Source organism: Camelus ferus, chromosome 6 (assembly GCF_009834535.1).
Source record: "Camelus ferus isolate YT-003-E chromosome 6, BCGSAC_Cfer_1.0, whole genome shotgun sequence".
NCBI lineage: Eukaryota > Metazoa > Chordata > Mammalia > Artiodactyla > Camelidae > Camelus > Camelus ferus.
This window is the reverse complement of record NC_045701.1, coordinates 23,092,160-23,114,958: the sequence shown is the minus strand read 5'-3', so window position 1 is coordinate 23,114,958 and position 22,799 is coordinate 23,092,160. Positions and strand designations below refer to the sequence as shown.

General features: G+C 56.0%; 1 protein-coding gene across 5 annotated transcripts; it reads right to left on the bottom strand.

Moving 5' to 3' along the window:
* Window positions 1–3,253: 3,253 nt before the first annotated feature.
* PLCB2 (phospholipase C beta 2) lies at window positions 3,254–22,501 on the bottom strand. 5 transcript variants are annotated; one of them, XM_032481504.1, is made up of 32 exons: window positions 22,180–22,497; window positions 18,811–18,888; window positions 18,087–18,155; window positions 17,289–17,429; window positions 17,076–17,155; window positions 16,939–16,992; window positions 16,759–16,834; window positions 14,485–14,585; window positions 14,162–14,328; window positions 13,925–14,071; window positions 13,601–13,758; window positions 13,242–13,324; window positions 12,897–12,981; window positions 12,132–12,294; window positions 11,896–12,023; window positions 11,704–11,800; window positions 10,676–10,760; window positions 10,423–10,547; window positions 9,755–9,909; window positions 9,057–9,221; window positions 8,390–8,489; window positions 7,801–7,905; window positions 7,538–7,632; window positions 7,324–7,399; window positions 7,016–7,060; window positions 6,662–6,908; window positions 6,407–6,572; window positions 6,222–6,298; window positions 6,036–6,131; window positions 5,423–5,480; window positions 4,701–4,787; window positions 3,254–4,346 (listed from the first exon to the last, which is right to left on the bottom strand). In XM_032481504.1, exons 1-32 carry the CDS (start codon window positions 22,261–22,263, stop codon window positions 4,143–4,145), a joined length of 3,597 nt encoding a protein of 1,198 aa, XP_032337395.1. In that variant the 5' UTR covers window positions 22,264–22,497; the 3' UTR covers window positions 3,254–4,142. The 5 variants fall into 5 exon arrangements, 3 of the variants coding, with proteins under 3 accessions (XP_032337395.1, XP_032337396.1, XP_014407755.1); XM_032481505.1 differs by lacking the exon at window positions 22,180–22,497 and adding an exon at window positions 18,971–19,321; XR_004320511.1 differs by lacking the exons at window positions 3,254–4,346; window positions 4,701–4,787; window positions 5,423–5,480; ... (4 more) ...; window positions 7,016–7,060; window positions 7,324–7,399 and having other exon boundaries at window positions 8,390–8,460; window positions 22,180–22,501.
* Window positions 22,502–22,799: the final 298 nt, after the last annotated feature.

Here is a 22,799-nt window from a genome sequence, read left to right as displayed (position 1 = left end):
AAGAGACCTCCCCTCTCAAGAGGGAAGACAAGATTGGGACATAAAAAGTAGAATTTATCGCTGTGGGGGCTGAATATGTCTGTTAAATGCAAAACCGAGACAGTCCCTGGAGAAGATGGAGTTGTGGGGAAGGGAGGGCTTCTGAGGTGGTCTTCAAGGATGTGGGATCTAGTTGCTAAGAAGCAAGGTAGACATTCCAGATGGGGTTACTGAGGCCAAGGCATGGAAGCAGGAAAAACACCTTTAGGGGACAGCGTTGAGGGCTACTTTAAGGCGTCCCTTTCTATGAAAGACAAAAAATTAAGGGAAGAATAAAGGTATCCTCAGCCTGGGCAGAGCAGTGACCAGAAGATTTGTAGCAGGATCTATGGGAAAAGCCAGTGGGCCCAGATGGGCAAGAGGCAAAACGGATACATCACTCTGTACACTGAGCTTCTCACCTCTCTGGCTCCCAGGCTCCAGGGATGCCTACCTGGCATCGGGGCCAGCTATGGAGCAGGAGCTCCCACTCCCCTCTGCCCTAGGGGGAGCATGTGCTGTATGCCTGAGCACACTGTGAAGCACCTCTATTTACTTTTTGCATTTTTTTAATCCCCCTGCTCAGGGCTCTGCCAGTTTTCTCTCGTGGTGTCACAGAAAGGGCACAGTATTTGACATCAGTTAAGTCCCCGCCTCAAGGCATTTACTAGCAGTGTGGCTTCAGGCCTGCATACTCTTATCTGCAAAATGAAGCCCAGTACACCAGCCTGCCTGCTTCACGAAACAGCAAGCTAGAGAGCAACAGGGAAAGAGCTGCACAGCTATTCAGAGTACAGAAAGCCCAGTCCCACGCCTAGACCTGGGGTGTCACCTGGGATGGGTATGGACTCCCCAACCCCAGTTAGGATGCAGGAATGCTCTCCAAGTTTACTTAGGTAGCAGAAGAAAGGCTTGTCTTCCCTTCATGACTCAATTTCCCTTTTCTGCAGCATAAGGGATATTGCTTTCTCCCCTTTTTGTTTCCAGGGTCAGGGTCAGGGTACCCCAGGGATCTGTGTGTGGTAGGCCAGCCTGACAAACCAGGCAGTTGACACCTCCAGTGGAGGAGAGAAGCAGCAGGAACACAGAAAGGTCACTGTTCCCAAAGAGCCATGCTGCACCCCCCACCAGCCTCCCTGAGCCAACTGGGCCTCATTTACATCCCTGTTCTCCATGGTGGATGGAAACCGTTCCAGGGCAGAAGAGGGGCTGGAACAGGGTCTCACCCTGGCCTGTCAGAGAGCACTGTGCTGGATAATCTTTGGGAGGAGCAGCTGGCTCCATCGCCCCAGCTGGCACGGCCACCCTGGCCAGGCCCGTGGTGGGATGGGGGGGTGGGGGCACTAGATCTCATGCCCTGGAGCCTTTGCTCTGACTTCCCCTGTGGGCTCAGTATGTTCTGAGCAGAAAAGAAGTAGCAAAGATGAAAAAAGGCTGAGACTGCTGTGGAGCACAGAGGCACCAACAGCCGGAATTAGAAGCTGTCGCTTAGGGAGCTGAAGGCTGACAGGAGATGGAGCCCAGGCAGGCAGGGGGCAGGCAGGCACTCCACACTCCCCTCCCACCTGCTGAGCCTTCCCCCTGCAGGCCCCAGGCTGGCAAAAGGGCTTCCTCCCAGAGGCGGCTCTCGGGTCTGCAGTCTGTCACTCTGTCTGCAGCTGCCCCCCTCCTCAGGCTCTCTTCTTTCTTCCTCAGGTGTCACCAGCCCCCTCACCCTGTCACGTTGCATCAGCTCAGCAGGGTTGGGCCTGGTGGCACGTGGCTGGGAGATCCACAGAGCTAGAGAGGGGGGTGCAGGGGGTGGGGTGAGTCAGCAGGGGACTCTGGCATCTGAGTCAGCAGTGGGATTGGGAAGGGGGTAGGGACCCTTCTCTTTATGCAAAAGGTGAAACTGAGGCATGCCTAGTGCATAGGGCACCTGGCCCCAGCCGGAATGGAACCCAGGTGCTTCCCTTGCCCCAGTGACCTGAGGGAGGGCATCTACTCTTCCTCTGCACATCCCCTGCGGTCAGATTAATTCACCTCCTGGGCCTGAGGACTATGGCAATTTCCCAGGGGCACCCTGCCCTTTTTCCAGAGGACAGAAAGCAGGGAGGTGGGAATTTGCCCTGGCCTCCTGGGAAGCCTCCAGCCTGCTGTGCAGAGGCCTCTCCAGGAGGCAGGATTGCATCCTCTTCCCCATTCCAGGGCTTCTCAGCCCCAGACTGGAGGCCTAGAGACTCTGCCTGGCTTGCCTGAGGGGTGAAGAGAAGGCAGTCTTCATCCCTCGAGCAGTCATTGGCCAAAGCTGGGGGCTAACCAGTGCTCCCTGTTTGGCATTGGCTCTGGCTAATGCCCCCATGCCCAGGTCAGTGAGTTCCTCTAGGCCTGGATCCTCACCCCTGAGGGGTTCTACGCCTGGGTTGGGGAGGCGCTGAGGTCTCAGCTGCAGGGCTGATGACAGGGCGCTGCTGCTCTGGGTCATAGATGTCCCGCTCTGGGTTGTAGATACCCCACCCTGGGCTGTCTCCAGTGTGCCTGCAGTCTGATCAATGACAGGCCTTACTCCTGTGAATGAGCAGTCCCCCTAGCCTTACCCTGCAGCCAAGGACTGCTAGCATCCCAGAGGTTAGGCCCCCAGAGGGACGGGGGGGGGAGGGGACTCCCGTTTATTTTCCGAAGGCACAGGTGCTCACAGCTAACAGCATTTGCTCTAACTCTGATAAGAAAACAACCTCTTCCCAGAATCAAACCCCACCTGGCGTCTCCCAAGCCAGTACCTGTCCCCATATGGGATTTGGGACCATGCCATAGGTGCAGTGAATAGCTGCCCAGAAGACTTTCTGCTACAAGTGTTGGGGCTAATCATAACTGCCACAGGGGCCCGAGAATCTGACCACTCCAATTCTGCCTAAAGGGGTGGCCTGAAGGTTTGTGATTCCCCAAGAGGGTGTGGACCACCTTTGCATGAGCCCTTCTGCTCCAGCCCTGAGGGTGGAGACAAGGAAGGACATCTGGGTGGGGAGTGAAGAAGCATGATATTATTCTCCAGGGGTTGCGGCATCAGGGCCAGCAGAAAGGGCAGTGAATCCTCAAGCCCAGAGGCAGAGCCATTCCACTGGGCTCTGGAAGGGACCTCACACTCAGCTCAGCTCTCAAGAATTTTTTTCCCCCAGTTCATTTCATTTGGGGAGCATTCCACTCCATAGGCTCCCATTTCTTAGCTGTAGAACAGAGGCCAGGATTAAGCAGGATATCTTGGAACAGGGTTGTTTAGTCAGAAGGAGAAAAATAAATAAAACCTCATTAAAGTCAAGAGAGAAAATGGTGCTGACCTTGTGAGGCAACCTGAGTTGGGGCCCAGGCTGGGAAGTACCACCCCACTCCTCCGACCGAGGGAAAGAGGCGGCCTGAGCTCTTGGCACGAGAGCATATAAAAGACCTTCCTTCTCCCTTCACCCCCAGCACCAGTTGTCTCAGAGGCCTGAGGGCCACACAGCTGAGGGAGATTTTCCACATCAGCCTCCCATCCCCGACAGGCAGGAGGCAGGCAAGACAACTCAGCTGGGGTTTCTGGGAGTAGCTGTTTCCAGGGAGCTGGAAGTAGAGTCAGGCTCTGTACCAAGGAGCTGACAACAAGGCCAACTCAGTGCAAGCCTGAGATGGGGCCGAGAAGCTGGGGTGAGCCGCCCGCCTTATGGCAGGAGGGTTTGGAGTTTGGACCAGCTTCAACTACAGGTGCTAGAGTGGAGATTCCAGGCAGCCAGGCCTATTCCTCCAGGTGAGGAAACTAAGTCTAGAGTGGCATGCTAGGAAAGGCAGAGTGGGGCCAGGACCCCATTTCCTACCTCCCAGTCCATATTCTTTTGCCCTCAACAAATAGGTGACACTTAGAGGAGGAAGAGAAGGAGGAGCAGGAAGTCAGCTTGGAGAGGACCTCTAGGCCCCAGATGGGCCCCTGCCCTGATGGTACCTGGTTCTTGCCTCCTCCTTAGCCTGCCTGTTGAGGACGGGGTTCTAGTGTCCAAGGGAGCCCCAGCTTCCTGCAGCCTCACAGTGCTGGGGCCCTTTCCTCCAGGGGGGATGGAGCCACATCCCAGAGAAGGGCGAATGTCCTTGCAGAATGTCCCAATCGGATGAGGGTATCAGAGGCGGCTCTCCTGGGCGTCTGCCTTCTTGGTGAGTGCGTCCTGCTCACACAGCTCCCTGGAGACCCCACAGGGCCTCTCAGGCTTGCCCTCCTCTGCAGAGGGGAAGCAGGCCCTGAGGCTGGCCTTCACCAACTCCTTCACGTCCACCTCCAGGCCCTTCATCCTGGCCTCATACTCTGCTAGCGCCTCCTGTTGGAACTGTGGGGACAGTGAGGACCAACGCCTGACTCAGGAGGGGCCACCTGTCCACTCTCCCTCCCCTGGACAGTAGAGAAAGGAGATGCCCAGACTGCTCAGACCTCCCAGGAGACTGGGGTGGAAGGTGGGGGTGGTGGAACCCTTCAGGGAGTCTCTCAGGATAGGGTGTGCCAACCGAGGAGAGAAATCTGCAGAGCTGCCTTATGACCCCTTGGGAACCAGATCCCTGACCCCCTGGTGAGGGGTGAGTGCTGCTCCCCTCACCTCCTGACTGGCCACTCCATGGAACCAGGCCCCTCTACACCCTGGAGCCAGGCCAGCTCTGCTGTGGGCCAGGGTAGTGGTCCCCATCACCTGCTTTTCCATCTCCCGGATCTGCTCCAGGCAGGCTGCCTGCTTCTCCTCCAGCTTCTCCTGGTGCCTCTCCAGGTTCTCATTCATCTGGGTGAGAGAGAGGCAGGGAATCAGGACAGCACAGGTAAGCAACCTGGGTTGGAATCCAACTACAATCCCAGTTAACCAGCTGTAAGACTTTGGACAAATTCCTTAACCACTGAGTAAAATAGTACCTATCTTGCTGGATTGTGAAGGATTATATGAGACAGTTCATGTGAAGCACCTGGCTTAGTGCCTGCACAAGGTCAGGCAGGTCTCAGGAACTGGCAATGCCGTTTCTGTTGTTAACAACCCCAAGGAGCTTTAGGGCCATTCTCAGCAGTGCTTTCCTTCCCCTTCTGACTCCCTGGAAGCCTGACTCAGGAAGCCCCCTTGCTCACCCTTACCCACCCCCCACCCCCAATCCCATCCTCCCCCAGCCCCTGTCAGCTGGCTCATATCATTTCCAGCTGGCCAGAGACAGACCTCTTTAGGCTGGTATCCCAACCTTCCCACAAAGGCCAGAACTCCAGATGGCCTAGAGGTCCCCTCCCCTGCACTGCCTCCTCCTCCCATCCATAGCTGCATGGGCCACTCTGGACAGGGTATCTCCTAAGGGCAAAGGAAAGGCCTGGAGCCACCCCTTCCCTGCAGGGAGAAAGGGAGAGAGAGAGTTTGAGAAGGATACAGCTCTCACACACCTGCTTGATGACCTGCACCACCTCCTGGATATGGGAGTTGTTAATCTCTCTCTTCAACCTGTTGCAAGGAACAGAGTTTCAGAGAGGGTAGGAGGCCCCTGGGAAGAGTTGGGTAAGACAAAGTCTCCACAGGGTGTGGGCAAAATGAGTACTCCATCATAGAACCATCTGTGGCTGGCATGCATCTATGGCTGGTCTGGGAACCAGCCAGATCAGCATGGGGACCCAAAGAGGATCTGAGGAGCCACTGGGAGCCCTGGGGGCCATCTGAGGAAACAGCTTCCTCACTAAAACGCACCGTCCTTAAAGGTGTGCATGCAAAAGTGCAGGTGGGAATCAGCTATTCCGATGTTTCACCTCTCTCTTTGCACACTTGATTTTCTCTTAAATTCTCCTCTCTGCTCAAATAGTGTTGGCATCTGTGTTTTGACTAAGGAGGATGTTCTCTGATCAGACGTGACAGAAGTAGAATTAACTTTCAAGGGCAGGAGGCAGGCACATCTCGGAAGCAAGTCAGGATCCACTTGTAGGGAGGCCCCTTCCCACTTGGAGTGGTTCCTGCTCAGCCCTGGGCCCTGCAGTTTGAGTCCTGTGCCTCTCCTCTAGGGCTCACCTCTCTTGAGCCATCTTGTCTGTGGTGACCTTGATCATGGCCTGTATCCGCTCCAGCCTCTTGGCCTCCAGCCTTTTCTTTACCTCTTTGGTGTCACTGCAGAGAAAGAGGCATCAGGGAGGTTTTGTGGGGCCTGAGCCCTCCTGGGAAGTTTTAGAGTCAGGCGTAGAAGGGAGGCCAGCATACATCTCCAAGGTCTCCTTGAGCGTCTTCAGCTCAGCAGCCTGTTTCTCTCTGGCCAGCTGCATCATCTTGGTCATTTGCTGCGGGAGAGGAAGGACGAGCTAAGCAAGAAGCCTCTTACCATACAGAGGGTGTGGTTGGTCTGGCCCGCGCTCTTTGCCCTTCAATCACCCGCCCCAACCCCGCACCTCCACCACGTGCTGCTCCTTGCGCTTCAAGATGCACTCGCACTGCTCCTCGCCCTGCTGCAGCAGCTCCAGCTCCAGCCTGTCCTTCAGCTCTCGCACGCGCGTGTCCGTGCCCTCGGGGCCCTCGGCCGGCAGCGCCCGAGCCGTGTCCTCGCCCGGCAGGGTCCTGCGGCGACCACGTGGGGCAAGCCCTGACTGAGCCCCAGGCCGCCCGCGCCCGCGCCGCGGAGGGCAGGATGCCGCCGCCGCCCTTACCTCTTCTTGCGGGAGCCCTTGCCCGGGCCGAGCTTGCTGCCCCGGGCCCCGCCGCCGCCGCAGCCGCCGCCGCCCCCCGCGCCCGGCGGCCCGAGCTCAGCCAGCTGCGCCGCGCCCCTCTGCAGCAGCTCCTCCCAGCGCCGCGTGCCGCGCCGCTCCAACTCCCGCAGCTCCTTCTCGTGCCGCCGCTGGAGCTTCACGACGCCCTTCAGCTTCCGCAGCTCCTCCAGGCTGGCGGTCTGCGGCTCTGCGGGGGCCCGGGTGAGGCGCGGCGCCGCCGCCCGGAAGCCCCCCAGGAGTCCCCGACCCTCCCCAGGCTCGACCCCAACATCAATCGCACTCAGCAGGCCTTACCCGCAGCTTCTTTCGTGGTCCCCTCCTTGGCCTTGGACCCGGCTGCTGCGAGAGCCAAAGAGAGGGCTCACAGGTGCCCTGCGGGCCCCTGGGCTCGGCTCCTCCCCCCACCCACCCCCGTGGGTGGCGGTGTGGGCCCCCTGCAGAGCTCTTCCCCAGCACCGAAGCTTCACATGCAGTGTTCCCTCCCCGGGTGAAAATCTTAATTTTTTTTTTTTAAAGAGCTGACCCCAGGCTGGGATGTGCCTACCGGTACAGGGGAGAGGTTGAGACCCTTTCAGTATGTGGAAAGACCCGGCAGTGCATACCTGCTGACCCGTTGCTTGTTGGGGCTGATGCCTCATTGACATGGCGGGCAACTGGGCTTCCGAGAGGAAAGGGATTCTGCGTCGGGAGAGCATGTCAGGAAGGTGGCTCCAACAGCCTCTCTCCCTGAGTCTGGGACTCTGCCCACTTCCTCATCTTCCCACAGAGAGGGCATAGCTTGTGGGGGTCCCTGGCAGTGGACCTGGCAACACAGACCTCAGGCAGGCCTCTCATGGCTTCCTTGAGCTTCACAGACTTCTTATCATGGGCATTGAAGAACTTGATGGGATTGGCGAGGGCCACAGTGAGATCTGGGTGCACAGGGACATCATGGGCCTGGTAAGGAGATGTACCTGGAAGCCTCCCCCATCCTCACCTACCCCAGGATACCCTATCCTGCCCGACTCTGGAGGCTGGGTTGAGGAGAGAGGAGGGAGAATGGACAGCCTGGGTCTCCCAGAATTCCATGGGCCTCCTACCTGCCCAGGTGTCAGGTACATAGTCCTTCATCTCTAGGAAGACAAAGAGCGCAGGCATGGTGAGGGGCATGTTGCTCTCACTGTGCAGGCACAGATGGTGGTATCCTGTGGGACATGACAGGATGGGCAGTGAGCCAGAGCCCACTGCTGCCCAGCACTGCTCATGAGCAGCCCAGCACTCAAGACTTCTGGCTTTAGTCTGGTTCCTGGCTGTGTAATCTTGGGCAGTAGACTTTAAGTCTCTGAGACTTTCCTCATCTGTGACATGGGGATAATAGTGTCTACCTCATGTGGTTATTGTTAGGATGAAATGAGAATGTGTTATAAGCCCTTAAAGCATTTTAAGTGCCCAATAAATGTCAGCTACTTGGGAAACTGTAGTTTCAGAAAATTACAGACATTCTGTTAAGTGGGCAGAATCCCCACCTCCGTCAGTTTCCTGGAGAGGTACTATTCCTGGCCCGCTTTTTCGGGCTGTTAACAGGAGAAGGCCACCTCCCTGAAGCTGCCCCACCCTCTGGATAGGATTCTGATGCTGGCCTTGGCCTCAGACCCATTGGGAACAGCAAAGAAGGGCCCCTATCCTTACCAGAATTCAGGGCATTGATGGGGATGATGCGATGTCCAAGAAACTTGTTGCCTTCCTCCATCACAGCCACCCTGAGGGAAGCCAGCTCAGGCATTAAGATCTGGGGAGAGTTCAGGATGGGACAAGCTGCAGACAGGAGAGGGTGGCCAAGCTGCCCCATCCCTCACTCAGAAGTCTAGAGTTGGCCTGAGAACATGACAGTTGTTACTGGATTGGGTGAGGACAGAGGGCACACTCTTAAGCCATGCACATAGACATCCTCACAGCTCATGACATGGCTGCTCCACACAAGACAGAAGGGCCGGATATGCAGCTCAGGGCTCCAAGGGTTTTGTTGCAGACAGCCCTTGGCAGCTTTGCCAACAAGTATCCAATGGGAGCAAAAGACCCTCGTAACTCCATTGGACCCTGTACCCTGGTCTGGAAGTTCACATTTCTGTCTCTAATCCCAACATGAACACTCATATACATACACACATGTGCACACACACAAAACCTGCCCACAAAGTAAATTTCTATAAACTTTGTACTCTAGAACCTCAGGAGGTCAGACAGGGGTGGGGAGAGGAGCAGGCTCAAAGAACTCCCTTTAGGTATTTCCTCTTCTACAAGTAGAGACCAAGAACTAGGAACAGATTCCAGCCCCTGCCCTGCCCCAGCCCCCCACCTTCTCAAAGACAAAGGGCTCCTCCTTCCAGACAGGATTGATGGAGTTGGTAGTGGGTGACGGCTTGGTCCGATAGCGCCTCTTGGTGTCTCCAGGAAGGCCAAACAGCTCCACTTCCACATAGGTGCGCACACTGCGCTCTGACAGGAACTGCCCAGAGATCACCTGGAGGTGGGGGGCCCGTGGGAGGCCAGCATCAGCTCCCGTACCCAGGCCATTCCCCAGCTCCCCTAGCTGAAACATCCCTTCTTGGGTACTGTGAAGATCCTCCTCAACTCTAGCCACAGAGTAGAGGCTGTGTGGCTTAAGGGTGACAGCTCAGCTCTGATTCCCAGGGTGATTCCAGCATTCAGGGATCAGGTGTGGGCCACTTCACCTTCCCTTCCCAGCAAGGAGGGAACAGAGCCCTCCCCCAGGGCCTGGGGCTCCTGCTGCCCCACTCTGCCCACTCTTCTCCCCTCCCCCACCCCAGCCTCAGCCCTTCCCCTTGGTTTCCATGGGGACCCAGAGGCAGCCTCCAGTGCTGAGGAGGAGGCAGTTTCCAAGGCAACTTGCTACTGCAAGAACTGGTTGGGACTGAAGTTTTCAGGATATCAGGGGAGGGGGTTGGGAATGGAAGAGTGTCTTTCTCCTCAAGACCTGTGTCTTTCTCCTCAAGACCCCAGCCCCCCGGCCACTTGTCCACCTCAGGGCCTTGCCGTAATGGAAAGGGTGGTGGCTACCACCACGTCAATGCGGTCCACTGAGAAGGGGTTGAACTGCTTGTCCGGCCGACGCATGAACTCATGCTTGAGGAGGTAACCACTCTGCCCATTGAATTCGAAGAGTGCCATGTTCTGCTGCATGGGCAGGTCTGGAAGGACAAGGGCACTCAGTGAGTGCTGCCCGGCTCTGGGTCTGCACACAGCCTCTCTTTCCCCATTTCCCAGCCTTTCCCATCTCGTGAATAGGGAGGCTGGGCAGACCATGATAATGAGGGTTTTTCATGGCCCAGCCTTGGTTCCTTAGGGTCTCATCTCTCAGGAAGGGCCCACAACCTGGAGTCAGCAGGAGCAAAGCCACGACCAGTTTTCAAGCTCATAGTGGGAGCTGAGGCCAGTGGAGCAGGTGTTCCCACAGACCCACCTGGGCAGAGCAGCCAAAACCCATGCCAGCACTGACATCGTCACATGCACACTTATATATGTGCAGTCACATAAGTATGAGCTGTTGCACTCAGATCCCTAAACACACACACCTGCATGTGCACCCAGAGCCTCAACGAACATCAGGACACTCCAGTCTGTTGCAAAGCCCTCCTCCCCATCGATAGGGTACAGGTGGGAGGGGCAGGAGGAAGTTATTAAGGGCCTGAGTGTGCCCTCACCCATTGTCTGGAAGTTGAGAGCAACCATCTGACAACCGGCATTCCAGAACATCTGGGGCATATAGTTGGAGGAGTCCATGCGGGTGCCCTTGGGGTAGATGCGGCTCATCTGCCGCTTGTTGTAGCTGCCACAGAGTATAGGAGCCACGAGGCCGCCTGCGCTGGGAGGAACCCCAGCAGCCCCTGCTTGTCCAGGCCTTCCCCTTCCCCCTACCCCAACCAGGGACCCTGGCTATTGAGGTCTCAAGGATACTCCACAAACTGCACGGAGGCCTTGGAGAGCAGGTCATAAGCCTTGAGCTCTGTGAAGGAGGAGATGACATAACTTCGGTTCTTCTCTGTGCAGAGGAGAAAGAGGAAGGGGAGTCGTGTCAGGCTGTCCCATCTCTCAGACTTGCCCTGCCCTTTGACAGGGCTCCCTCCAACATAGAGATGTCCCCAACCTAGCATTTCCACTGAGGCCTGAGGGTCGAGGGGTCAACCCCAGGACATGGAATGTGCAGACCTGAGAGGAGCAGTGTGTGCTGAGGGTGAAGGGTATGCACAGGTATGGACAGGGGTGGGGTGTGTGCCTCTGTCCTGGAGCAGGGGTGCATGCCCTGGGTGCGCACAGAGGGTTGGAGGAACATGTGGGGATGAGCCCGGCATGCTGTGATGTGCAGGGAGCAGGGGCAGGGGTGAGAGGCAAGCAGCAAGGGTGGTGCATGCCATGGGTGGAAACAGGAGGGTGTGCAGGCTAGGGGTTCAGTGTTGCAGAGTGTATACAGAAAGAGGTGTTCATGTTGGGGACATGCACACGGGGTGAGAGGAACTCACTGTGCGCATGTCCGGAGAAGATAAAGGTAAACAGTGAGGGTGCACTCAGAAACGGAAGGGGACAGGGGGCAGATGTGCACTGGCTAGTTTCTTCACCCTCCACCCCCTCCCAGGAGCTCTCATGCCCCGGCGGCCACAGAACCTGCAAGAGGCTGCAGGATCCCCAGGCTGCCTGGCTGAGGAGGTCTTTCGTAAATGACCTGCCTGTCACCGACACACTCCAGAGCATTCTGCTTGGTGCCAAGTTCTCGGTACAGAGACAAGACACTGGGAGCCACTGCCACTTAAACAAGCCCTTTGCCTGGCTCCTCTTCTGGGTATATATAGACAGGGCCCCCAGCCCAAGGAAGGGGAGGATCCCCCTTGCTCTCACCCCTACTCATCAGGTGTCAGGACATACTTCCTAAGGGCCTTCTCCTGAACCTAGCCTACCCTCCAGCTTACCACCACCCCATGCTAACTTACGGGCAGAGAACTCGAAAGAGATGAACTTGGTAGGCTGGATGTAATTGACTAAGCTGGACATCTCCTTGTAAGCTGTCACCTCCAGGCCCGCTGTGCCCTAGGGAGGAGGGAGGAGGGTGGAGAAGAGGACAGTATAGAGCCAAGGGACATGGCCCATGCCCCCACCTGGAGGGCTCTGCAGTAGACACACACCTCATCTGACTGCATCTTCTTCATCTCCTCTTCATCCAGGTTTCCCGACTCCTCCTCCTCTTCCTCTTCCACCTCCTCGTCCTCCAACTCAGCCCCTTCCTCACCAGTCCACACTGCCTCCCTCAGCACTGGGGGCAGAGGGAGACCACACACCAGGCTGGCTCTCCCCTCCAGGCCCAGCCCCTCTCTCCCATTCCAGATGCTTCCCCACCCCCTCTCCTCCCAGGCCCACTTACCTGTGTCCTCTCCCACAGGGGCACTGGGTGGGCCGCTCCCTTCAGCATCCCCATCTGGCTCTTTGCTGGGAGCTGCTGGGCTAGAAAACTGGTTCTTCTTGTTCTTGATGAGGATCTTGCCTCGGAGATCCTCAGGACTGGGCAGGGGGACGCCTGGGTTCAGCTGTGGGAGAGAAGAGAGGGTCCTTAGCACCATCTCCTCACCTTTGGGGTGTAGCCTAAGCTCCTTCATACCAAGCTGCACTCCATCTGTCCGCTGCCTACTTTTCCAGCCTCACCTCTCATCACTCCCACCTTGTGCCCTAAACCCCTGCCTGATCCAACTTAGCTTCCCAGTGGTGTTTTTTCTCACCTAGTCCATCTGCCTAGAACACCCTTTCCCCATTCTCACCAAGATAAATCCATTATCTCCCTCAGTTTTCAGCGTAGCCATCACTTCCTCCAGGAAGCCTTGCCAGATTCCAAAGACCGAATCAGGACTCCCCACATACTCCCATAGTAGCCACTGGTTGTCATGGCCTGGTTACTTGTCTGCCTCCCCACCAGAGAGTTAGCAATCTGAGGACTGGGATGGCCCCTTTGTCACTAACATATCCCCCAAGCCCAGCACAGTGCCTGACACGTGGTCAATGATAGGATCCCAGCCCCAGAATCCTCCCAAATGAATCCTAGCATCCTCCTGGGACATCTGCCTCCTTAACCTGGCACCCTGCCCTGGGTCCCCAGCCCCAAGGCCCAGATGCCACCCCAGTGAAGTCCACTCACTGGGAACTTTTCCAGGGGCTCTGTGAGCAGCATATCCCCAAATATCGTCCGGCAATACTCAGCCATCTTAGCCTGTTGGCGGGGTCTGCAGGGAGCAGAAGCAAGGTGGGGTTCAGCAGCTCTGCCTGACCCTCTTGTCTGTTTTTCTGACACAGACTAGGGGCTCAGGAAGTTGGGGAGTCAGGGACACAGGCAGGAGATCCTAGAGTCCCAAGGAAATTTTTTTGAGACCTCGGAGAGAGCTGGAAGTCATGGTTTGAGGCTGGAGACAGTTGCAGGGAGGGCAGCTGTAGGCAGGAGATGGGGACAGGGTAGAGAATGAGGCTGGATGGCCTGGATACGCACGAATCCACGTGGTTTTCAAATGACAGGATGACTGGATAAGGGGAGGTCTTAAAGGCACTTTCTGCAATAGCTTCAATTGCTTCCTGGAGGAGAAGGGGACCCCATGGAGAGAATATCAGTGGTCCAGGCTTCCCCTCCCTTGGTGGCACCTTCCCCACTCCCCAGTTACAACACACTCATAGAACTGAATGGCCACTGTCAGCCTCCTGTCTCCTCTGGTCCCCTTGAGTCCCCCACACTGGTCCAAGGCCTCCCAGCCATCCCTCCTCTCTGGCTTCACTCCCCCTATCCCCAGAAAGTTTGTGGCCTCTGCCCTTCCCTAGTGCCACTGCCACCAGCCTCCACACACCGAGTCTCACCTTGAAATAGATGTCTGTGGTCATGGTGAAGCCATGGGTGATGATGGGCTCCTCGTCGGTAGGCTTCCCCTTCCAGCAGTCCAGCTCCACACAGCGGCAGCCGGCCAGCAGCACCTGGCGGTACATCTCAGCAGAGGAGAGGCCTGAGAACTGGCCACCTGAGCCCGAGGGGAGGGGAGGGGCAAGGGCTTCACTCAAGGGCAGCCCGGCTCTCCCCAACCCGACTCCATCATGGGCTGTCCCGTGGGCAGCCCTCGCAGAGGATTCAGGGCACGGGAAGAGCCCCCATAAAAGGAGAGGTCTGCAGTGAGGTCGCCAGCCCACCTGTCAGGTAGGTGTTGTGTGAGGAGTTGATGAAGTAATGGTTGAGCGGCTGCGTCATGTCGTGGTGCAGCAGCAGCTTGTCCTGGGCCAGCACACTGTTCTCTGGCCCGCAGAGAAACCACACCATGCCCTCGGGTGACAGCTGGCCTGGGGGACAGGGGATGGTTGTCAGGGCGACAGCCCGGCCGCCGGGACAGGAGAGGACCGCAGAGGGTCAGAGGTGGCCTTGGTCCTCACCCCTCTGTATGTTAATGCCGCTGGGCTCGTACTTGTCGATGAGACCCTGCACCTGGTCAGGCCGCGCCGGCGGGAACAGCAAGGAGTTGAGCCGGGAGTCGCGCTGTTTCTGGTTGATGAATTTGGTCAGGTGCTCCTTGGTCATGTAGGGTTTGGCCTTGGCGTGGCTGCAGGCCAGAGAGGAGCACAGGTCCCCTCTACGTCCCCGGGGTCAGGGGGCGCTTAGACAGCCCCCTTCTCCAGCAAAGCCACCTCACTGTCAGCATGGCAGGTGGGAATTTTAGCCCCCACCCCTTGCCCACGCCCAGCCCCGTGAAGCTCACTAGGAAGTGAAGATCTCATCTATTTCTGGCCGAGGACAGAGGCTCATGAGAAAACTCTTGTAGACAGATTCTGGGAAGTCCTCAGGATTGATGGCATCATTCTGGGGGGATAAGAGTCACCTGATGACTCCTGCCCCCATCTTCTCAGCACTAAGAACCACCAAACGAGGCCCAGACCTGCTCGAGGGGGCCTGGTCAGAGGGAGGGCTCAGGGCAGACAAAGGAGCATCAAGGACACCCTGAGCACCTAATTTTCAAGGCTCTGGTTGCCTAGGAGAGCATCTTAGCTGGTCCGCTTTGCCTCTGAATTGACACAGGCTAGTGTCTTGACTGGGACGGGATTGGAACTAAGATTGACCGGAATGGGGAGAAAAAGTGGTCAGAAGCAAGTGGCACTGTTGAATAGCTAACCACAGAACCCCAAAATGTGTGAAGCAAAACTGGCAGAATTGAAGGGAGTAATAGACAATTCAACAATAGCTGGAAACACTGAAAAGCACAAGGAATAATAACAAAAAAGACTGATTAGATTTCATCCTAATAAAATACTTTAGTGCTCTGAAGGACATCATCAAGAAAGTGAAAAGACAACTCACAAAATAGGAGAAAATGTCTGCAAATCCGATGTCCCAGGGGCCAAGTCCGCAGTGTAAGACAGCCCAATTGGAAGATGGGCAATGGATTTGAATAGACATTTCTCCAAAGAAGATATGCTAATGAGCAATAAGCACATGAAGAGAGGCTCAGCATCTTTAGTCATTGGGGAAATGCAAATCAAAAACCACAATGAGATATAACTTCATTCCCACAAGTTGACTAAAGTTAAAAAAAGACAAAAAAAAAAAGACAGTAACAAGTGTTGGTGAGGATGTGGAGAAATTGGAACCCCATACAATGCTGGTGCGGTTGTAAAATGGTGTAGTCATTTTGGAAAACAGTTCGGCATTTCCTCAAAATGTTTAATATAGAATGACCATGTGACCCAACAATTCCACCCTTAGGTATGCACCCAAGAGACTTGAAAACATACATCCAGACAAAATCGTTCATAGCAGCATTATTCATAATAGCCACAAAATGGAAACAACCCAAATGTCCTTCAACTTCATGAATAGGTAAACAAGATGCGGTACATCCACGCAGTGAAATATTCCACAGTAAAAAGGAACGAAGTACTGATACATCCATGCCACAACGTGGATGAGCCTTGAAAACATTATACTAAATAAATGAAGCCTGACATCAAAGATCATGTATTGTATGATTCCATTTACATGAAATGTCCCAAATAGGCAAATCAATAGAGATAGAAACAGCAAGTAGATTGGTGACATTCAGGGATTGGTGGCATTACATTCCAGAAAAACCCATCAAATGTTTTCCAGGATCAACATCAGTCTTAGTTGGGAGCAGAGGCTCTGAGAAGGAGAGCTAGACTGGATCTCCCTGAGACCAGATCTTGGTCCCATCAGCTCCAAACAAAGATGGCTCAGTGGCCCCTACTAGGACACAGGAGAGCTGATAAATAAGGGGGACTTAGCCAAGGCGGAAGCGCCAGAGGTAGGAGAAAAGGAGGGTGGATGTGTACTGACAGCTGCAAGTGGTGCCCTCAGCAGGAGCCCATTCCCACCCTCTCCCCAACCCCATGCTTGCATCCCCTGTGACTCACTGCTCAAGGGGTCACCAGCTCCGGAGAGCTGTGACTGTGGAGAAGTATTCCTCCTGGGATCCATGTGGATGGGTGATCAATGAGGTCTTAGTTTTATTTATTTATAATGTTCTAAATTCTTAACAGGAGAAAAGACCTCATGGGGTCCAGGTGGTGCTCTACACAAAGGCACTGGCCAAAGGAGGATTGGGGGCCGAGATCTACCCCTGGCCAGGCACAAACCCTGGCTCAGGGCTGCATCTGTCCTTTTATTAATTCACATAAGGCGCCTCAAGGGGTGACCCTGCATACAACTCATAATTAAAAATTACTTAAGTAAAATGAAGTGGAAAAAAATGTTTTCCTACATTGAGCTAAAGGGGTGCAGACCAACCTGCTCTGAATCCGGGCACCTCATCTCCCCTGCCCTGGCTCTGTCTCTGCACCTGGTATCAGGAACCAGTGGCTCTAGGGCTACCTGGCTTCTCAGGCTGCTGGCTGGGACTGTGCTGTCATTCCTGCCTCCCCACCCCACCCCCAGGTCAGCCCAAGGTGCCCTCTAGTCAGAGACAGCTCAGGTGAGAAGGGGAATTCTGAGGGTGGGCGGGGAGGCGGAGACTACTCACCTTGCCTTTTGGGAGGTGGCAGGTGCTCAGAGCAGCTTCTACCCGCTTGCGGTCAGCAGGAAATATCTGGAAAAAACTGTAGAAGCAGAAAAAGGTACCAGGCAAAGAGAGGAGTCAGGCCTGCAGAGGGAGGGCTTTGGGGAGCTTGGAGGACATGTGGGGAATGTAGGGGAGACTCACTTCTTCACGGGAATCTTCCCCTCGGGGTTGAGCTGCATCTTGAGCTTCACCAGGCTGATGGGCAGAGAGCAGCATGTCAAGGCCCAGGCCTGGGGGACTTAGCCCCACTCACTAAGGCCAGGCAGGCCGGCACTTACATCTTGTCCAGAAAGGTGAGGCGGGAGGCGTTGGCCGTCAGCGGGTGCTTGACCAGGGCCAGTACATCTTCGGCCCAGTTCTGCAGGACCCGAGTGCACAGCAGTCAGACCCCTGACCACAAAGGTGCCCCCCGGCCCCGTGGCCCAGGCCTGTCTCTTGGCAAGTCAGGGCTATCCCAGGTGCCAGCCCCTGGCCAGGTGCCCCCGCTGCACCTTGCCCACGTTCTCCTTGTAGGAGACGAAGTTATGGAAGGTTAGATCCACCATGTCAGGGCCGGACACCACAGTGAGTGTCTTCAGCAGGAAGTTGTTGTCAGGAAAGTCCATGTTGAAGACATCCCGGAGCTTCTGGCTCTGCAGCAAGTGGTGATGTGGTTAGGATCAGAGGGGCACCCCCGTCCCCCCTCTATTGTGGCTCTCCCAGTCTTTCCCCGTCAGACACTCGAAACATGGCCGCCTGGGGTGGAGCCCTGTCCGTGCCCATCTTAGGAGCCACAGGCCTCGGCATCTTCCTGCTCTGACTCCAGGTGCGAAGGTGGGGAGGCAGAAGCCCCACAGAAAGGGATTAACCAAGGCTGTGGGGGCTGGGAGTTCTGTGTATTTGGTTTGCCATTTTTCATTTGAAGATGAATTCTTAGTTTCCAGTCTCAGGGAATCCTGCGTCCCATCAATCCCTTCCTCCCATTTTCCTACCAGCATTAGGCAAACACAGGCAAACCAGTCGGGGTGGAGGAGGGGAGTTGCAAGCAACTCCTCCCAGACAGCCTGGGGTGCGCGAGGGGCAGGCGTTGGCCACACAACATTTCCATTCACTGTGCCCTGATAGCCAAGCCCTGGCAAGCCAGAGAGCAGCCATGCCCCTTCCTTGGCTCAGGGGGAGACCCTCTGCTCAGTGCAGGAACCCTTCCCCTCGCTCCAGAGATCAGGCTCCCCGCCCCCACAGGGACTCCTGCCCCAGCCCCATGGAGCTGGTGGTTGTGCTGAGCCTGGGCTGCTACTGGGCCCACTTACCTTGGGCAGCTTGGCAAACTTCCCAAAGCGGGTGTCCCGGATGCTGGTGATATCCAGAAACTCCATCTCCTGGGAGAGGCAAAGAAGGGATGTGGACAAAAATGTCAAGCCAAGAACAAAGAGCGGTGGGGAGGGAGCTTCATACCCCTTCACGTCTTGGCCAACTGCCCTGTCTATATGCCAAGGCTGTGTGGGGCCTCCCAGACCCCAACCTTCCTTTCCAGAGATTGGGTTCTCCCTACTCATAGTGACCCTCCTGCCTTCCTCTCTGTCCACTCCTCCTCTAGCCACTCGAGTTACTCAGGAACTATGACCTCCAGTCTCCCCTGCACCATCCTGGACTCTCCCCGGGGTCCCCATCCCTTCCTTCTGCCCAGGTGCTGAGGCCCTTCTCTTAGCCTCAAGTTTACCCAGAACCACAGGCAGGGGATCAGCCTTCAACAGCAGCTCTTATTCCTTTCTCCCTCACCCTCTCCCTCTCTCTGTCTCTCCAAGGGATGCAAAGGTTGGAGCATCTGGGCCCAAGGCAGCCACGGTTGGAGTGACTGCATCCTCCCTCCCAAAGCAAATAGCCCCTGCCCACAGGAGATTCCCCCAGAGCCACCCTCACAGGTCATTCTACGCTCCTGGCATCCACATCTCCACCCCAGCATCAAGGGGCTGCTTGGACTCAGTGGATCAGCAGGACCCATGGTAGGGCCATGGTAGGCAGAAGCCGCCTCACCTTACTCTGATATGTCCAGTATAAGTAGTAGCCCTTGGGGTCCACACGGAGAATAACTGGGGAGGCTATTGTCGTTTCCTGCAGAGAGAAGGAGTCAGCTCCCTGATCTGAGACTTCAGGCCAATCTTTCCTGGCCCAGGCCAGGAGTTTCAGAGCTCACCATCTGTCCAGGAGGTGGCTGTCCCAGGAATCTGCAGGCATTTCCCTTTGTTCTCCAGAGCTAAGGGCTGAGCATGAGCCTTAAAAACTCTGAAGCAGGGGTGGGGAGGGGTAGTGGATTGGAGATGACCCTTCTGGAAGAGAGGAGGGTTCCCCTCTAAATCTCAAATAGTTTCTTCCTCTAGGCCCCAAGAAGGGTCTTGGCCCTCACCCTGCCTGTTTTCAAGGCCCACAGCTCAGCCAAAGTGGTAGAAGTTCCCTCCCCAAGACTCCGTGCTACCCCCGGGAGAGCTCAACATGGTGAGCGCCAAGAGTCCAACTCCCGCACCAGAGCCTCACTTCCCACTCGCCCAGTCCTCCCCTCCATGAATCCCCCCACCCCACCCATCCAACTGTCCCATAGACAACCAGTGCCTCCAGGCCTAAGCATCCAATCACTCCTGGCTGAAATACCATCAAAGGACAGCTTCTGAAAAGCCTTTCCAGAAAGATGCTGCTACAGTGGAGTAGGGGTGAGTTCTCAGACCTAGGAGCCCATCCGGGAAATTCCCCAGGGTCTCCCGCTTCCCCTGGGGAAAAAATCCTGTCCTAGACCATGAGCTCCACGCCCCAGGTTTGCTAAAGGAGTGAGTGAATGAAGAATGAACTCACTTCTGAATTCCTGCTCCACTCACAGAGCACACAGACTCCCTTTTTTTTTTAATGGTCTTTGTGTGCATGAATAACAAGACATTAAAATTGAAGTTTCCAACAAGGTATGGTAATTAATGCACACCATACCAGACCAAATGCAGAATTCACAAAGGAAATGGTCCAGAAAAAGGTTCTCAGATCAGGGGTGGCTAGAGTATAGGGGAAAGAGAACACTGTGTGAGGAAACTAATTTTGGAGAAAGCTGTATTATAAGCTCCATTCTCTTCCCTCCACCAAGGAGGGTTGGAGTGCCTGACCCCTCATGTTAAGCCTGCACTTGGAGAGCTTTTGTCACCCCTGCAGTTGTGGGGAATAACAGACTGGGGTCTGACTCCCGCCCAGGAGATCAGGTGGGTGACAGGTGGGCTGACTGTCAGAGACAGAGAGACGCTGGCGTGTTAGGTGAGCTGGAAGCCTCAGAGTCTCTGGGGCAATGAACCCATGAGTATTTGCTGGGTCCAGAGGGGGCCTGTGGGAGAGACAGACAAACAGTCCAAAGCTGCAGGGAGCGGAAGGCAGTAACTGGATTCTGAGGGGCTGAAGAAGTAATTGCACGTGACCTCCTGAGATCAAGGTGGCAGAAGGACCCTAAGCAAGAGATCCCACGCTCAGGGGGAGGGTCTCCTAAGAGTCCTCAAAAATATTCCTGAGAGAAATCGTAAGCCTTGCCCTTTTGCCAGGCCCAGTTTATGATAGCACCTGCTCAATTAAAAACTTTGGTACCCCATTCCTTCCTCCCTCCCTGCACCCCATCCCAAGCAGTAGAAGAGGAGCAGAGAGTCCTCCCACAGGCCTTTCCAGAGGTTTCCACCTGAAACCATTCTTAGATGGAGGTGGGGCAGATGTCATTCTAAATTAAGGTTGGAGTTTTGAGTTATAACTAGTTTCTGAAGTAAGACTGGGCTTTTTGAGGAAAGATGTCCCTAGACTTGTCTGTTCGCCAAGAGCAAACGGAATGTCTTGAGACTGGCTGTTTCCTTCCGTGGGTTGTAGGGGAGCTTCTTCCACAGAATACATTGTAAAGGGGCTGTGGGACACAAAATTAAGTAGGGAGTTGATTACTTCCTGTGCATTGTGCTTATCCAATACCTAGGTCATCTACCAACTAGGCTGAAGGCAGTCTGAGAGCAGAGCCCTGTCAGGCAGTTACACGTGACCCCTGACTGGACGATTCCTGCTCGTGGGAGGTAGGATCCAGGACCCTGCGGTGCCCTGCCTTGGGAAGGGCAGCTGGCCAGCCAGGTACACAGATGCTGGCTTGCAGAGAAGGCTACTTCGAACGTCCCCATCCCTAATGACCCTCTGCTCCATCAGGTCACACACATTTCCCAGAGGAACCGAGAGAGGCCACTTCACGTTTCATTCTGAGCCACTTCCCTCATTCTACAGGCTCCTGGGACATAGCTCCACCATGCCACAGTGACCACACCACTCCGGAGGAAGCAGAAAGCATCTCGCCATGGGGCCCCCTCTCCATAGTCATGGCAACCAAATTCCAAATTTCTCAGCCTAGCTGAACCCAGAAGGACTGAGAGCCTTAACTAACAGACCCAGAGCCCCGTCTTCCCCCCTGTAAGGAGGATGAATCAGCCCTAAGGGCCCTTCCTCCCCTATCAGGGCCTTCAGGTTCCCTTCCTGGGACCAGCCGGCTCTGACTCTCACACTGGGCCAGCCCAGCAGCCTCCCCTCCCTGAAGGAGGGGCCCTATATTGTTCTCATTGGTCCAGAAGAATCCCTGGCCTGTGGCAACACACACATTTTCAACGTCTAGGAGGACCAGAGGCTGGGAAGCAGGCCCCGGTTTGGGAAGGAGCAGACACAGTAGAGATGGAAGTGCAGGGCAAAGCATGGCTTCTCCCTTCCTTGCATACAGGCCGGCATCAGGGAGCCAGGCTGAGAGCAGAGGGCTGAAGCAGAAGTCTATCCGTTCCCTCCCGGTCCCTGGGAGCAAAGCCTCCAGTTCTCACTTGGGGTCCAGGGGCCTTCTGTGGCTGCCCCACAGCAGCTGGGGGAGAGTCGAGCTTCCCTGGGACAGGGCCAGGGCCAAGTGGGAAGCGGTGAAGATTCCAGTTCGGGCATCTCGCTGGGGCAAGAGTGGGCTGTCTGTGCTGGGAGCAGGCACCTGGCTCACCTCTGCTTCTGGCCCTGCTTCAGCTCTGGGGCCACTTTCCTCCCACCACTGCTGAGACCAGGAGCAAGAAACTCTGCTCTTCTTGGGAGCTTTGGCGAAGGACAGACCCAGACCCAAAGAAACTTCCTCCCATGACCACCCAGACAGGCACCCTGTTCCCACATCCAGATACAGAGCCATAGCCCTGGCAGCCCCAGGACATGGGCTCAGGGCACGCACCCTCACCCCTAGCTTTGTTTATCTGGGCAGTTGTGTCAGCTGCCTGGCCAAGCCACCCAGGCACCTGAATCCTGGCAGACTTAAACCAACCTAGACCCCTGGCAAAGCCCCTAGCAGCCCTCCCACCACCCCAGCACCCCACCAGCCCTCGGCCCGGCCCCACTCACATCGTCCCATTTGATGAAGCGCTCCCCTTGGCTCAGATAAGCCTTCACCTTTGGGGGCAGCAGGACAGGGTTGAGCAGAGACATGGTGCCAAGTGTCCCTCTTTGGAGAGGCTGGGCAGGCACAGCACCGCTGGCAGAGGGAGGGGCGGAAGGAGGGCGGGCAGGAGAGTAGCCTGACTGGGCTCACATGGCACCCGCCCCGGAGCTGGTCCGGAAGTCTGGGTGCTCTTATAGCCCCTAGGGCACAGTGGCAGGGCGCAGAGCTGAGTGCTTTGGCCAGAGGCCCATCTGCCTTTTAAATCAGCCTCCTCCCGCCCGCCTGCAGTAGGGGTCTGTGGTTGCTGCTCCTGCCCAGGGAGGCCGGGCTCCCCTCCTCAAATCCCCGCCCCCACCCTGTTTCTCAGCACTTCCTGCTCAGGGCTTCCTTCTCTGTTCAGGACTGAGAGGCAGGTCATGAGGCCTGGTTGCCTTGGAGCGGGAGCCTCTTAGTCCCCGGGGTAGTCAGATGCAGTGGTGGGTGGGGACCAGATGGGGTTACTCTTGCCCAAATGGACACTTAGAGGAGAGAGCAAGGAGTTCACCAGGGGAAGTGACCCTGACAGCAGTGGGGCCCAGAGCAC